This window comes from Dromiciops gliroides, chromosome 4 (genome assembly GCF_019393635.1).
Source record: "Dromiciops gliroides isolate mDroGli1 chromosome 4, mDroGli1.pri, whole genome shotgun sequence".
NCBI lineage: Eukaryota > Metazoa > Chordata > Mammalia > Microbiotheria > Microbiotheriidae > Dromiciops > Dromiciops gliroides.
This window is the reverse complement of record NC_057864.1, coordinates 234,227,965-234,243,736: the sequence shown is the minus strand read 5'-3', so window position 1 is coordinate 234,243,736 and position 15,772 is coordinate 234,227,965. Positions and strand designations below refer to the sequence as shown.

Sequence of the window (15,772 nt, the reverse complement as noted above, 5' to 3'; positions counted from 1 at the left end):
CCCTGTTAGAGATTTGCAAAGTTCTGTGAACTGTGCATATATGAGGGGACTTGACTACTTATTGACAAAAACACACTGGGCAGCAACACTGAGTGGAAAAAGGAACTTTTGGAGATTTCCCTTTGAGAAAGGGAAGCTGAAAACATGTGAGGAGACAGCCCCCAACATCTCACTAGCCAATGGGATTTTCAGTGGAAGATAGGCCTGGCTTTTCCACTTTTGTGGAGTATTTGACATACTGCTGGGTGGGCATGGGAGGTTGCAGACTTGACTTTTCTACCAGAATATGAGATATAGCATATTGTGACTGCCACAGCCCAAAGGTAACAATCCCCAAATCTCAGTTCAGTCACTGAGCTTGAGGCTCATGGTGGTAAGTTTCGCAGGGCCAACAGGAAGAAAAAGGAATTCAAGACCTGTGAGCCATCTTGGGTTTCATCACTTCCAGGTGTTTTACAACTATTTCCCTGTCAGAACTTCCAGAACCCTTTAAATTCTCCACAGAGATGAAATGTGCTGCAGAAACATCCCCTAAAACAGGGAGAGAGGCCTGGTAGTCTGGTAGAACAGGGAAATTCTTTAGATATCCACTTAAATTTTAACAAAGTAGTTGATAAAAATCACTCAAACTATTCTAGTTGAACAAAACTTAGAAATATGGGTTAGGTTATAGCATATTTGGGCAGATTCCAGACTTGTTGAATAACTAGACCCAAAGAGTAGTTATCAACAAATCAGTAAATGCTGGTTGAACCTAATTGATTATCTCTAGTAGAAATGTCCCAAGAATCTGTGTTTTGCTTGGGGTGGTTTAGCTTTTTTTTTTTAATCACTGGCTTAGACATAGACTTGGATAACATGGATTCCTTATTGAATTTGCAAATGGAATAAATCAAGCAGTTATAGCTAGCACTGGATGAGAGAATAAGAAGCCCAAACTATTTTGACAGGCTAGAATGGTGGCTAAATCTAAGAAGATAAAATTTAATAGGAATAAATGTAATATCTTACACTCTGGTATAAAAAAAATATTACAAGTACCAGATGGGGGAAGCATGACTAGTAGCAGTTCTTATAAAGATCTTGAGGTCTTACTGAACTGAAATTTCAATAGGAATGAACACCATTATAGAGAAACTCATAAAGCTAATGTGATCTTGGGCTATGCTGAGAGGCAAAGTGCCTAAAACTAAGGAAGGTGCAATCTTTCTGTTTTCTGCCCTGGTCAGACCTTCTGCAGAGTCTTCAGTCCAATTTGGAATCCCCCATTTTAGGAATAATGAGCTTGAAAGAGTCCAGAGAAGGGCTACTAGGATAGCGAAAGTCCTCTAATTCATGCCATAGGAATACTGGAAGGAAGGAAGGAAATAGAAGGGATATTTAAGAAGGAAATAAGGGATAAAATTTAGGTTGGAGAGGAGAAAATGTAAGGGAGACATGATAGGTAAATGAATAACTGAATGAAAAATAGTTTATTAAATATCTACTATGTGTCAGGCACTGAACTTGGCATTGGAGATACAAATACAAAAATGAAAAATAGTTCCTACTTTGGTAGAGTTTATTTGAAGGGCTTGTCATGTAGAAAGATGCCTTTGACATTTTCTTCTTTTTTTTTTGTAAGGTAATTGGGGTTAAGTGACTTGCCCAGGGTCACACAGCTAGTAAGTGTTAAGTGTCTGAGGCTGGATTTGAACTCCAGGGCTGGTGCTCTATCCACTGCGCCACCTAGCTGCCCCTCCTTTGACATTTTCTGATGGCCTTAGATGACAGAAATAGGCATAAAGGCTGGAAGTGATGAAGAGGAAAATCTAGGCTGGATGTAAAGGGTTGGGAAAGAGCCAGCATAGAATAGTGTCTGGAATGCTGGTCTTGGAAGAAAGGAGATCTTTTTAAAAATCTGCTTTTATTTATTTATTTAGAATTTTATTTTCCCAAATTACATGTAAAAACAAATTTTGACATCCATTTTTATTATTTTTTTATTTTTTTTGGTGAGGCAATTGGGGTTAAGTGACTCACCTAGGGTCACACAGCTAGTAAGTGTTAAGTGTGTGAGGCTGAATTTGAACTCAGGTCTTCCTGACTCCAGGGCCGGTGCTCTATCCACCTAGCTGCCCTTGACATCCATTTTTTAAAATTTTGTGTTCCAAATTCTCTTCCCCCCCACCCCAGAACTCAAGCAATTCAATATAAGTTATATATGAGTAGTCATGCAAAACATCTCCACATTAGCCAGGTAAGAAAGGAGTTCTAATTGCACCTCTGACACCTACTAGTTGGGTTACTGGCTTTTAAGCAACTTAAGTCAGAGATAGACTGAATCTCTATTGTCTCCCACACTGACAGAGATCTTCAGCCTGTTCCAGTAAGGAAAATTTTCTTAACAATCAGAGCTATCCAGAGGAGGAATGTGGGCTGTCTCAGGAGCTAAAGAGACTGGATAAGCACATGGAGGGGGGGGGAGAGGGAAAATGTGTAGATGGAATTCTTTTTCAGATATGTACTGAACTATGAGGTTCCCTTCCAACTCCTAAATTCTGTAATGATCAAAGTCTTCAGTTTGTCATTCAAGGCCTCCCTCCTCCCAAAACTGCTTTCCCAAGCTGTACCTATCCTCAGAGAGCTTTTCAGTTTAGTCAAGGGATAGAACCTATTGACAGATGACTATAATTAAAAATAGAACACATAATACAAAAGAGAAATTATAAGCACCTAAGAGAAGTTACTGAAGCTTAGATGTCCCTGCCCCCATTGATCACGCCTTGGGATATTTGTGACATACAAAGAAGGCTGGATTTGGAGTCAGATTCCAGGGTTTATTTTAGTTCAGGTTCTGTGACTTTGGAGAAGTCACTTCATCACACTGGGCCTCAATGTCACAGAACTACAGAATCTGAAACATGGAAGGGATACTTGCATCCCTTTTTTTTTTTTTTAGTGAGGCAATTGGGGTTAAGTGACTTGCCCAGGGTCACACACAGCTAGTAAGTGTTAAGTGTCTGAGGCCAGATTTGAACTCAGGTACTCCTGACTCCAGGGCCGGTGCTCTATCCACTGTGCCACCTAGCTGCCCCCACTTGCATCCTTTTTGAGATGATCTGGTCCATTTGAACTATACAAAGACCCTTTATACATCATTCTTGACCATTGGTCCACTTGAAGATATCCAGGAAGGGAACAGTTCATTCCCCTTTTGAATAGCTAAAACTATTTGGAAGTGTTTTCTTTCTTTCTTTCTTCTTTTTTTGGAAGTGTTTTTCTTAAGTGAACTAAAACTTTAATTTACACCTGGTTTTCATGTTCTGTTTTCTGAGGTCAAGCTGCATAAGTCTAATCCTTCCTCAAGACAGCCATTCAAGTATATGAAGATAGGTATCTCTTTTCCAGATCACCCTCAACTTTCTGAATGTCATGACCATCATGTGGGATGACTGATCTCTAGGTCCCTCACCATCCAGATCATACTCTTCTGGGTGTTGTCCATCTCGTCCTTCTTAAAATGCAGTGTTCAGGGGCAGCTAGGTGGTGCAGTGAATAGAGCACCGGCCCTGGAGTTAAGAGGACCTGAGTTCAAATCCGGCCTCAGACATTTAACAATTACTAGCTGTGTGACCCTGGGCAAGTCACTTAACCCCAATTGCCTCAAAAAAAAAAGAAAAAAGAAAAGAAAAGAAAATGCAGTGTTCAGCCCTGAACCTTATATTCCATATGGGATCCGACCAAGGCAAACCAAGGCATTTTCTGTATACAAAGTCTACATGTGGTGTAAGCTTTTTGAGTGTCATCTCCCACAAATGACCTAGAGAACTTGCACTGCACCAGAAACCTCCTCTGCAAATTGAGGGGATTGTCATGCTGACTTGCAATTTGGAATTAAGCTTTAAAAATTAAGTAAAATATCCATACTCATCGAGATCCCAGTGCTAAACCTGTACCCCTAAAAGAGGTCAATGAATGCATGAATGATGTTTTAAGGGCTTACTATATGTAAAGCACTGTGCTAAGTACTAGGATACAAATTAAAAAGCAAGGAAGTCCCTGCTCACAAAGGGCACTCTGAAGCCACTGGAGTTTACTAAGTAGGGAGGTGACTTGATCAAACTTGAGTTTTAGTAATAAAAATCCCTTTAGTGGCTGAATGGTCCTTGGATTACAACAGCAAAGCAAAGGGTAAGGCCTCTACTTTAATGTCATTTCCATTGATCAAATTATATCAGTTTCTGATACTGAACTATTTGACAGAGCCAAGGACTTTGGTGGCAAGAACTTTCTTTTCTTTAAAAAAAATAAATAAACATTTTTATTTAAAGTTTTGAGTTCCAAATTCTATTCCTCCTTCCCTCCCTTCCCTCCCTCCTCCCTGAGGCACTAAGCAATCAGATATAGGTTATTCATATGTAATTATGTAAAACATTACCATAATTAGTTGTTTTGTATAGAAAACTTGATTAAAAGAAAATGAAAGTGAAAAATAGCATGCTTCAGTCTTTGTTCAATCAATATCAGTTCTTTCTTTGGAGGTGGGTACTATGCTTCATCATCAGTCCTTTGGGATTGTCTTAGATCACTGTATTGCTGAGAATAGTTAAGTCATTCACAGGAGAGCTTTCTTTGTAACTGTGACCAGGCTGCATCTCCACAGGAGTTGCTTCCCAAGATGATGTATAAGGACGTTGGGCTAGAGACATTGGTTATTTCCAAAGATCCTCGGTTCAAGAACACAAGGGCTGTCTTCATCTGGATCTAAGGAGAGATGGAGGTCAAGGTGGTGTTGTTGCAGGGGGTTGATTTGCTTTGACACATGGTGTGTCTCTCCCTTAGGATGCCTTCTTATTTCCCTTATGTTTCTCCAATGACAGAAGGAAAGATCACATATAAACTAAAACATTCATAGCAGCATTTTTGGTAGTATCAAGGAACTGGAGAGAGGAACAGATAACCTGCCAGCAGGAGCTGTTGGGTTTTTTCCCTCTTTTTGAATCCCTAACATTTAGTAAAGTGCCTGACACATAGTAGGTACTTAATAAATTTTTATTGGGTGTCTGTGTAAATGAAGAGGGGAGATTAGAGAAAGGCATTTGAGATTAGTGGATGAGGGTGAGGGGTGAACAAAATACACATTCCATTGAGGTAACTGTTTAGGGAAGCTAGATCAATTGCAGGCTACTACTAGTGGTAGTGGGACTGGAGAGGGAGACAAAGGGAAATAGAAAGACTTCAAATATTATGATCCCACAATTCATCCCTCTGCCTGTTTCCCTCTGTAAGTATCTGCCTCAGCCTCTCCTGAACTGGATATCGAAGTCTCTGAGCACAGTGACACATTGAAAAAGGGATCCCTAAGGAGAAAAGCAGGGGCAGAGAAGGTACAGAGAAGAACCTAGAGGGTTTATTGTGGAGAAGACTCACTGGCATCTTGCAGAAGCTAGCTCTGGGCAGGTTTAGGGGAAAAAAGGGGGAGTTACCCATGGGTGTCCTTGCTGGGGGATAGGTGAACCACATGCAAAGACAAAAGCTGTTTCTATTAGAGGGTGTGGACAGCACTGGGAGATAAGCAGAAATCTAGGAATTAAATTGGTCTAGGACGGTGTGTAGGAGAGTTGGGAGAGGCCCTAGGGACTTCAGGAATGCAGGCTAGAATCATTCCAGTATCTTGGGCTGGCTCTCTCCTACTCCCTTCAACCTCTTGCCCCCCCCCCCAAAAGAAATACTGCCAACTAGTTCAATGAAGTGGGGAAGCTCAGAAGTACCATAGATTTCTAACATCCACCATAGGATCTATTTGGGGCATTGTAAAGTCATCTCTTCTCCTGTTCCTCTGGCCTCCTTTACTGCCTTCCTTAGCCTAGGGCACTCTCCCATACAAGACAGATTTTTGCCCTGCCCAGTAACCATCTCTTTCCCAGTCTGCTTAAGTGGAGGACCTAAAATATAGAGTCCCTAAGGGGTTGGGACTCAGAGGTTATCTAAAAGCGTGGGGGCGGGGCAGGGACACTATGTCCCCTGAGGGCAGAAGGGCCTGGGATGCCTGAGTCTGCTTATTGCTCCTGCTCTGGACCAGCACAGGCTAGTTCCTTGTTTAATGGAGTGGAGATGTCTGGGAATGCAACTAGTGGACCAAGGAAGAGGGAATAGAAGGTAGTGACTTCCTTTCTCTTTTTCCCCACCCCTATTTCTCCATCACCCTCTCACACCCCTCACTGTCCTCCTTGTATAGTTTTTAAAAAATAGTAACAAGGGGCAGCTAGGTGGCACAGTGGATAGAGCACCAGCCCTGGATTCAGGAGTACCTGAGTTCAAATCCAGCCTCAGACACTTGTCACTTACTACCTGTGTGACCCTGGGCAAGTCACTTAACCCCAACTGCCTCACTAAAAAAAAAAATATTAACAAGAGATTGCTTAGGTTGACAAAAATCTTAGCAGTTGAAAGGGTCTTTGCAGGTCACCCAGTCCAACCCACTGGAACAAGAATTCATTGTAAAACATCCCCAACAAGTAGTCAATCTCTACTGGAAGACTTCCAATGATAGAAAATTCTCTACCCATCTTGAGGATATGATAGTCTTATCTTGGATTCTAAGACTTCTTCCCTCCTTTCCCACCAAAAACTGATGGGATGGAGCCTGAGTTCCAGAAGGCTGGAGGAGCCCAGCAAATAAGTCTGGGAAGATTGGGGTGGAGTGAGGGAAGGGTCATATGATCATAGAACTTTACAGCTAGAAGAGATTGTAGAGGTCATCCAGTATGCCACCTTATTTTTTTTTAACTGATGACTTCTCTGAGGTCATACAGATAGTAAACAGTAGAGCTGGGATTTAATTTCAGGATCTATGGCTCCAAATACTATGCTTTTTTCACCATTTGTGTTAGGGCCTTTGAGGATGGGGAAGGGGAGATGGGCTTCAAGCAGAGGGAGACAAGTTTAAGGGTTTTTTTTCAAGGAAGTTTAATTCGGTGTGTTAGTACTGTTGTTCAGACTCCGTGGACAGCTGTGAGTCCAAATGTTCTTGCTTTGACTCAGAGACCGATCCATGTCCAGCTCCTTGCCCCGTACCCAAAGCCCATCCAGACAGAAAGAGGCAGAAGAGACTTCTCCTGGAAGAGGATGGAGGTGGAATGTCAAGTCTGAGAACAGAAACTTCTACCCATTTAACTATTCGACTTCCAGATGTTTTCTCCACTTTCCCCTCCCATATTACCCTGTAAGTACCTCAATAGTCCCTCTTCCTGTGGTCTTCTCCAATTCCCTCCCCCTCCCGTCAGAATGTTTATTTTAGGTATTCTTGCTCTTCTAAGTTCCTGAGATGTTTCCCATGGTCCTCATCATTATTTTCCTTCTTCCAATAGGCATCCAGTATTGTGTGTGTATAGGAGACAGGGAGAGTAGAAGGAAATTAGCAAAGGTCCCCTGTACCTGGTGCCACTCCCAGGATAAGGCTTCCCTCAGGCTGGGTCCAGAGGTCTAGAAGGGAGACTAGGAGTGGAGGGGGCAAAATAAGTGCTACTTCCTGTGGCCCCTGGCTCAGTGCTACCCTGGTCAGGCCCAGCTCAAGTTGAATCAGAGGCCCTGGGCTCAGAGGCAGAGACTTAGAGAGCACCTCCATGTCCTGTGGTAACCTGGCAGAAAGTACCAAAATCTGAGAGAGAGAGAGCGGGAGAGAGGAGAAAGAGGAGAGAGAAGCGGTCACATCTTTCTTCCAGTGGGTTCAGTGGATAACTGTCCATGTCCTCTCCTACTTCCTCCGCCTCCATCAAATCATATCCACTCCCTCGGGTGCAGCCCTAGAAAGTTATGTACTGTAGTTTTCTAATCACAGAATTGTAAAATTTCAGAAGTAGAAAGGACCTTAAAGATGATCTCATCCAAACCCTCATATTAGGGGAAAGGAAACTGAGGTACAGGGAAGGAAAGTTAATTGCCCCAAACCATATAGAAAATTAGTGGTAGAACTAGAACTAGAAAGTACATCTCTTTATTCCCAGTTCTATGAACTTTTCACTATATGACAGCCTGGAGATCCCACCTACCCACCCAGTCCTCTGGCTGAGATCTTATCTTGCTCACTTGATCTTGGAGGTCAAGGCTGAGCAGAGATTGATTGCCCAGGATACCCAGAGCAAGGAGGCGTCCTGAGCCCTCTAAAAATTTAAGGCCGAACTCCAAGGAGAAGGCCCAGGGGTCCACATCTGGTTGGGGGAGGTCTGGGGAAAGAAATGAAAAGGCTGAGGCTATAAGAACAACAGCATGGGGTTATTCTAGGGGAGAGAGGGAGAGAGAGGGAGGGAGGAAGGGAAGGAGAGGGGAAGGGGGGAGGGAGGGAGAGAGAGAGAGAAAGTAAGGGAAACAGGCAAATTAGTAAAAAAAAAATAGAAGCAAGAAGAGAGGCAAAGGTAAGTGAAATGGTGCATACAGAAAGCTACAGAGACTTTATGAAGTGAATTTACCTTTGAGGCTGAACACTGTGTGGGCACCTGAGGGTAAGAAAGTTCCTGACTGGGCCTCAGGGTTGCAAGCCCCCTGAAGCGGGTGGCTGGAGGGTACTGTGTGGCCAGGCTCATTCAGCCAGATGTATTGTCGGAGACAACCATCCAGGGTAGGAATCATCTGAAAGGTGGAGGTGGATTCACCATGGGGCCCTAGAAATAGGCGTGTCCCCCCTCCTGGCCAGTTCCCCCAGTTCCTCAGTTTTTCATCCCCTTACATTATCTGTGAGGAGATAAAGTCCCTTCAATGCCCCCCAACCCCTATTTCTATGTGTCCCCTCCCCCAATTTTCCTCTTTAAGAACTCAAGCATTCCACCTCCTAGCTAACGCCCCTATAACCCTCCCAGCCACTGCCCCTCTATTACCGGGAGATGAAGGTGAGTGGGGGGGAAGAGCAAGCCCCCCACAGCAATCTTCATTTCGGGGAGAGTAGTCCCCGTCAGGGGCCTAGAGACTTGGCTCAACCTCAGCACCTCATCTCCATCTACCTCTAGAAATATAGAATCCTCTTGATTCTTGACTTTCAGCTGCATGGAAAAGATAGAAGGGGGCATCAGAGCTATGCACCACATCCTTACACATACACAATGTATTCTCCCCCTCCCCCAGGTACTTGGAATCTACCCCTCATCCCTCATTGATATTTAGCCATTCATTTACTCAACACTTCATTCATAAAAACATTCACCTGGTGCCAGCATCCATCATTTAGTTGGGGCCCAGCTCCCACAGTGAGCTGGGCCCAAAGGTTGTGGAGCTGTATCTCAAGGCGGCCACCCCGAAGTCCTAGCATAAACCAGTCATCTTTGGGATTTGTATCCCCATAAAAAATCACTCCTTCTGGGTCCCAGGTCCGAAGCTCAAAGGAAGAGGTGACTCTGGAGGGAAGCAGGAACCACTGAACTCTCTTTATGTATGTGTAGATATGTTAGTGTGCATGTGTGTGTGAGGAAATTAGGAAGGGAGTGGGTGGAGTAGAGAAGAGGGGAGGGAGAGCTGGAGGGAAGACAGAGAAAAAGGTAGGATTTGGGAAGAGGAGGGAAGTGGGAGTCCAAGATTCCTCATTTACCTAGTGACCTTGGTGAGGTTAAAAGTCATGACGGTGACAGGCCCTTGCTCAGTACCACTACCAAGGTGAACAACAGCAGGCTCCCCTGAGATCTGTTGGGGGGAGAGCAGGGAATGGGCAGAAACTGTTTCCATTCTGTCTTTGGGCCCCCAGGCCCTACAGCCTGGGAGAAGCACTCACCACCTATGCTTGTTGATTAATTGAAAAGGAGAGAGAACGTACAGGAAAGAAAAACAGGGCACAAATACATACAGGACTCCAGAATTCTTGTCTTCCTGCCCAATTCCCCCACCAGACCCAGTCCTGTCTCCCACAGAACTCCACCCTCGTCCCAATCCCGAACCTTTGTGGGAAGAAGAGGTTTAGGCACCTCCCAGGTCTCAGGTGGCCACAGCAACAGCAGCAGCACAGTTAGTAAGCATAGACCCTCCATTGTGGGGCCGCTCTCTGCTCCGTGATTCGGCTGACTGTGGGGAGTCAGCTAAGGGGCGGGCAGCTGTGCTGGGCATGGGAGGTGGTGGGTTAAAGGTTGCCTTGGGAGGAAGGAGGGAGGGGAGGAGACAAGGGCACTGACCCTCTGGCTCCTCTAAGGACAAATGGGGTGAGAGACAGTCTGTGGGGCCCTCCTCCTAGATTCCCCATTTCAGGCTCAGGTCCATTCCAATTCAAGTCTTTATTAATTGTCTACCATGTGCAATGCAATGTACTAAGTGATAGGAATCCCAAGATAAAGCAAAAACAAAAAACCAGGTTACCCTAATCCCTTTAGCAAGTTCCATTTGGAACTCTAGTTGTCCAGACTCTGTCCACTGTACTAGTTCCCCTCCCTTTCCAATCTAAGAGGGGAAATCTGTCCTTAGGCTCTTCTTCCTTTGAGTTAACCCTTTGTATTGTTTCTACCTTCCTTAACCTTTCCTCCTTCATCAGATTGTGCCTATCCCAGGTTGGGCTCGGATTATTCCACCGTAACCTTCATTAGATTTTAGGGTTTAGGGCAGAAAGGAATTTTAGAGATTACGGTAGTGCCTGTCCCCCAATATTTTGTGGATTAAGAAATTGAGGGGTTTTGTTTTGTTTTAGTGAGGCAATTGGGGTTGTGACTTGCCCAGGGTCACACAGTTATTAAGTGTTAAGTGTCTGAGGCCAGATTTGAGCTCAGGTACTCCTGAATCCAGGGCTGGTGCTCTATCCACTGCGCCACCTAGCTGCCCCAGAAATTGAGGTTTTTAAGAGGGAAAACAACTTGCCAGAAGTACTAGTTATAGTGACTAAGCTCAGATCTAGGTTCCTTGACGCTAAAAAACAGTATTCTTGCCACATGCTCGGTCCTCCCTATCTTCTCATAGTGTTTATAAGGACCTCCTTCTATGCCTCACTGCCTGAAATCGTGAAACTGCAGCTTCCTGATCCTGCTCTCATCAAGCAATGCACATATAAAACTTAAATACTCCGGGCTCGATTAATGAAGTCACTAATATTTTAATGTGAATTTCTTTATCTTTCAGGTTTGTTTCAGGAGCAGGCAAGACTTGTTGAGATGGGAGAATGGGTAGAATCATCAAATTATGGATAGAGCTGGAAAGAACCTTTGAGAGCATACAGTCCATCTCCCACATTTCACAGGTTAGGAAACTGAGGTTTAGAAATACATATCTAGGAGGAATAGGCAAAAACTAAGTGACTTTCTCAAGGTCACATAGAAAGTGATACATTTAGGATTTGGCCAAAAAGAGGAAAAAGTACAACAAAAGTAAGGGTTGGGAAACCTTTGCTTAGCACTTTATATTTGTGGTTTATGGGGTCATGAATGATCCCATTGAAAGGGAGGCCAAGGGGCAGCTAGGTGGCACAGTGGCTAGAGCACTGGCCCTGAAGTCACGAGGACCTGAGTTCAAATCCGGCTTCAGACACTTGACACTTACTAGCTGTGTGACCCTGGCCAAGTCACTTAACCCCAATTGCCTCACAAAGAAAAAAGAAAGGGAGGCCAAGAAGTTTAAGATGGACAAGATATTCCCTTTTGAGGTCTCATTTTCCATCTCTGAAATTAGGGGGTTGGGTGATCTCTTAAGACCTTTCTGATAGCAGGAGCTTGATCCTCAGACCCAGAAAAGGGACCGGCAATGTAAGAGGTGGAGCTATCATACATATCTCAAGGCATTCAAGGGTGGGTCCCCAAGGCATGCAAAGAAAGGTGAGGGAAGGAAGAGAGGAGGGAGGCAGCTTTCCTGTTAGGGGTGGGAGCCTCTACCCACCTCCTTTCTTCCCTGAGCCCCAGCTTCTAGTTTGTCCCTCGGCCCTATGCTGCCAATCGCTTCCCATCTTTTCTGGGGACCCACCCGGTCTCGAAGTCTCCGTTTCAGGGGGTCCTTAACTTGAGGTCCTAGGATAAGTTTCAGAAAGTCACTCAGACAATAGACAAGCATTTGTTAATCGCCAACTATGTGTTAGGCACTGTGCTGAGCCATTACAATTATCCCATTTGATTCTCACAACAACCCTAGTTGGTACTATTACCCCCATTTTATAGACGAGAAAACTGAGGTAACAGAGGTTCAGTTACTTGCCCAGGGTCACACAGCTAGTAAGTGTCTGAAGTCGAACTCAGGTCTTCCTTTCCTTTCTCCGGGTCCACTACTGAGACTTTGGCTGAGACTTCAGGTTGGGTGGTGGGGGGTCCATGAATTTTTAATAGTTTGATAACTGCATGTCAGTATCATCGGTTTCCTTTGTAATCCCATGCATGTCATTTTGTGCGTTTAAAAACACTATTTTGGGAAGGGGGGCCTGGACACAGACAAGGTCAGGAGCTCCTGCTTTAAACGGTCCCACGGGTCCTCTCGGAGCCGGGGACCAGACTTTGTCCTTCCTGCGGGAGGAGGAGCCACGCAACTCGTGGTCTCAGCCTGGGCAGCGATGGCGGCGGTGCTGATCCGGGAGGCCACGGAGGGAGACTGTGGGGAAATCATGAAGATGATACGGGTGAAAGCGGCGGGGAGGCGGGGCTGGGGGCTGACGCTTGGGTCCCAGGGGGAGAGAGGGAAGGGGGGCGAAGAGCGGGAGTGGATGCGGGAGTGCGTAGATAAAGGAGTCCCCGAGGGAGGGAGATAAGTGAGAGCAGCCTAGACTGCCTGCACCTCCAGTGGCCCCCCCAAATTCAAGACAATTCAACGAGCCCTTAAACAAACACAAAACCCTTTAACATGGGCATTCGCTTCCAGGGGTTCAACTCCTGAATTTTTCTTTTCATTTTTCAATAAAATAAGTACTAAGGATTAACAATAATAATAGCTAACGTTTAGATAGTGTTTACTATGCGCCAGGTGCTTCACAAACATTATCTCATTTGATCCTCACAACAACCTTGGAGGTATGTGCTATTATTACTTTGAGGCAAACAGGGTTATGTGACTTGCTTGGGGTCACACAGCTACCAAGTGTCTGAGGCCTTCAGGTCTTTCTCACTTCTGGCTTGGTACCAAAATAATTGTTTTCATTCTCCCCTTTTCTCCCTGCCTCCTCTCCCCGCCCCTCCCCGCTCCCCCCCCCCCCCGCCATTTTAAAGAAAAACAAAACCTTTGTAACTAATATGCCAAGTCAAGCAAAACAAGTCCCTGCATTGTCTGTGCCCAAAATATCTCATTCTTCAACAAGTACCTACTATGTGCAATATGTTAAGTGTGAATGCTACCAAAGCAAAAGGGAATAAAAGTCCCTGACCTCAAGAAATTTACTTCGAATTTTAGTTGTGACTGTCCTGATCTCTTAATTCTGTTCTCTTATATATTGTCCCTCTTCCTTCTGTGTATTCACAGGAATTAGCAGAGTTTGAGAAACTTTTAGATCAAGTGAAGATCAGCGAAGGAGGTGGGACTCTGCGACTTGAGACCCTGAAAGGGGATGGGGAGACTGGATAGGATTGGGAAACAAGGAACCTTGGATCTCTCTTTTCTTCCTAGTCACCCAATGGGTAGATCTATATAATCCTCTCTCTTCTGTCTCTCTGCAGCCCTGAAAACTGATGGCTTTAGTGAAAATCCTTTTTATCACTGTCTGGTGGCTGAGATTCCTCCAGAGCACAGGGTTCCGGAGGGTAAGAACTGTTTGCTAAAGCAACAGATCCTCTGAGGGGCATCTTCAACTAGTGGAGTCACAATGTCCTACCTCTGACACAATCTGTCTCTGTGACTCTGGCCCAGTCACTTGAGTTTTAGGGCTCCAGGCAACTCTAAGACTATAAATTTCAAGCAGTAGCCAATCTGTATGAGTAAAAGAAAGTTTCTTCCTCTCTCTCCTTCCCCCAAAAAAGCAACAGTATATGCCTTTGGCTTACAAAGTGTTTTATGAAAGTTATTACATTATTATCTCCATTTTACAAATGAGGAACATTGACAGAGTCTGGAATCACACTAAAGTTTTCTTTTTTTTTTTTTTGGTGGGGCAATGAGGGTTAAGTGACTTGCCCAGGGTCACAGAGCTAGTAAGTGTCAAGTGTCTGAGGCCAGATTTGAACTCAGGTACTCCTGAATCCAGGGCTGGTGCTTTATCCACTGTGCCACCTAGCTGCCCCACACTAAAATTTTCCAAGTTCAAAACTATCTCTCCATTCAGTACTCCACATACAGCTCTGGGCACCCATATGTTGTGTTGCCCCCCACCCCCTTCTTTATGGCCTTTCACCAGTACTGTGTCCACAGGGCTAGAGAGGCCTCTGGCTTTCCTAACCTCCTACTGATCTCTCCCCTCTTGCCCTCTCAGGTCCCACTGTGGTGGCCTATGGCCTCTACTATTTCATCTACAGCACGTGGACAGGACGAAACGTGTACCTGGAGGATATCTATGTGATGCCAAAATATCGGGGTACTGGCTTGTATTACAAGCATTCCATTACCCTACAAACCTAAAGCTTCCCTCCCCTTTTGTTATTATTGCTCCTTCTAGCTAGGTGTCTACCCTCATTAATGCTTTTCTCCTCAAAATAGGTCAGGGAATTGGTTCCAAGATTATCAAGAAAGTGGCTGAGGTGAGGAAGTCTATCTGCCGATGGTTGGGGGGTGAGGGGGTTAGTTAATTGTATCTCTGAATATGGGGGCACTGGAGGGGGGGGGTCTGAAAATTGCATATCTGGGTCTTTTCCCCTCTAACCAGTGGTTCCGGGTGGGGTGACCTTTCTGCAGATTGCCCTAGATAGAGGCTGCTCCCAGTTCCGTCTAGCTGTCCTCGACTGGAACAAAAGTGCCATGGATTTCTACAAGACCAGGGGGGCCAAAGATCTCACTGTAGCAGAAGGCTGGCGTTTCTTTCGATTTGATGATGAGGCAATGACAGAGCTGGCGAGGAAGTGAGATGGAGTATCTGAGTCCTTTAGAATCCAGGCTTTTCCTTTGGATTTCCTTTTCTCTTCAGGTACATTGGAGTCCTATTCCTGTGGTCACCTACTTCAAGGGAGGGAAAAATAGTTGGGAGTTTAAAATGTCCTACAGTAATAATAAAAAAATATATCACAAAAGGAGGTGTATCTCCCTCCCCTTAACAATACCTGAGAGTCACTCGAGACTATGTCTATAATATTCTTTATGTTGAAAACTTCTGAAGAGCAAGGCTTTTCTAACACATGGCCTTGAGAAGAAGGCCAATTAACATTAGTCTACACAAATGCTTGCAGTAGAAAGGGTTAGCCCAAGATGTCTTTCCTGGGGCAACTAGGTGGTACAGTGGATAAAGCACTGGCTCTGGATTCAGGAGGACCTGAGTTCAAATCCGGCCTCAGACACTTAACACTTACTAGCTGTGTGACCCTGCCGAAGTCACTTAACCCCAATTGCCTCACTAAAAGAAAAAAAAAGATGTCTTTCCTAAAGGGAGAAAGAAAAACTTGGAAATTTTTGCAAAAAAAAAAAAAAAAGGACCTGAGACACTGGCAGGCTCTGGCCTACACATTCAATAAATGAGCATTTATTATTGCCTTCTGTGTGCTCAGCACTGAGGATAAAAGGATGATTTTTGAAGTTTTTTAAAAATATTGAAGGAAAGGGGTTGGAAGGAAGGAAACTATCAATCAGTCAAAGAAAAAAAAGCATTTATTGGGCATTTTTTATGTGCTGGGTACTACACAAGGTCCAAGGATACAAAAACCAAAAAAACCCAGAACAGTTCTGTCCTTGAGGAGCTTACATTCAATTCCAGCCAGGCAGGAGTACATAGTATATGTAA

General features: G+C 44.6%; 2 protein-coding genes across 6 annotated transcripts; one reads left to right on the top strand and one right to left on the bottom strand.

Moving 5' to 3' along the window:
* Positions 1 to 6,926: 6,926 nt before the first annotated feature.
* SHBG (sex hormone binding globulin) lies at positions 6,927 to 12,487 on the bottom strand. Of its 5 annotated transcripts, none has more exons than XM_043962375.1 (8): positions 12,127 to 12,487; positions 9,560 to 9,651; positions 9,179 to 9,368; positions 8,856 to 9,017; positions 8,451 to 8,610; positions 8,038 to 8,207; positions 7,420 to 7,642; positions 6,927 to 7,100 (listed from the first exon to the last, which is right to left on the bottom strand). In XM_043962375.1, exons 2-8 carry the CDS (start codon positions 9,586 to 9,588, stop codon positions 6,952 to 6,954), a joined length of 1,083 nt encoding a protein of 360 aa, XP_043818310.1. In that variant the 5' UTR covers positions 9,589 to 9,651; positions 12,127 to 12,487; the 3' UTR covers positions 6,927 to 6,951. The 5 variants fall into 5 exon arrangements, with proteins under 5 accessions (XP_043818310.1, XP_043818309.1, XP_043818307.1 ...); XM_043962374.1 differs by lacking the exon at positions 12,127 to 12,487 and adding an exon at positions 9,903 to 12,073 and having other exon boundaries at positions 8,979 to 9,017; XM_043962372.1 differs by lacking the exon at positions 12,127 to 12,487 and adding an exon at positions 9,903 to 12,068.
* SAT2 (spermidine/spermine N1-acetyltransferase family member 2) lies at positions 12,397 to 15,097 on the top strand. The gene is made up of 6 exons (XM_043962378.1): positions 12,397 to 12,541; positions 13,375 to 13,426; positions 13,569 to 13,652; positions 14,318 to 14,419; positions 14,542 to 14,582; positions 14,737 to 15,097. The coding sequence occupies exons 1-6, from the start codon at positions 12,476 to 12,478 to the stop codon at positions 14,902 to 14,904; spliced, it is 513 nt and encodes a 170-aa protein (XP_043818313.1). The 5' UTR covers positions 12,397 to 12,475; the 3' UTR covers positions 14,905 to 15,097.
* The last annotated feature ends 675 nt before the right edge of the window (positions 15,098 to 15,772 follow it).

Bases quoted from the DNA above. Each gene is read 5' to 3' on its own strand.
- SHBG (XM_043962372.1), bottom strand. From the start codon at position 9,992: ATGGAGGGTCTATGCTTACTAACTGTGCTGCTGCTGTTGCTGTGGCCA. The intron at 9,652-9,902 runs GTTCGGGATTGG...TCCCCCCAACAG, and splicing joins AACCTCTTCTTCCCACAAAG to ATCTCAGGGGAGCCTGCTGT. The intron at 7,101-7,419 runs GTACAGGGGACC...ATCCTCTTCCAG, and splicing joins TATCCTGGGAGTGGCACCAG to GAGAAGTCTCTTCTGCCTCT.
- SAT2 (XM_043962378.1), top strand. From the start codon at position 12,476: ATGGCGGCGGTGCTGATCCGGGAGGCCACGGAGGGAGACTGTGGGGAA. The intron at 12,542-13,374 runs GTGAAAGCGGCG...GTGTATTCACAG, and splicing joins AAATCATGAAGATGATACGG to GAATTAGCAGAGTTTGAGAA. The intron at 13,427-13,568 runs GTGGGACTCTGC...GTCTCTCTGCAG, and splicing joins AGTGAAGATCAGCGAAGGAG to CCCTGAAAACTGATGGCTTT.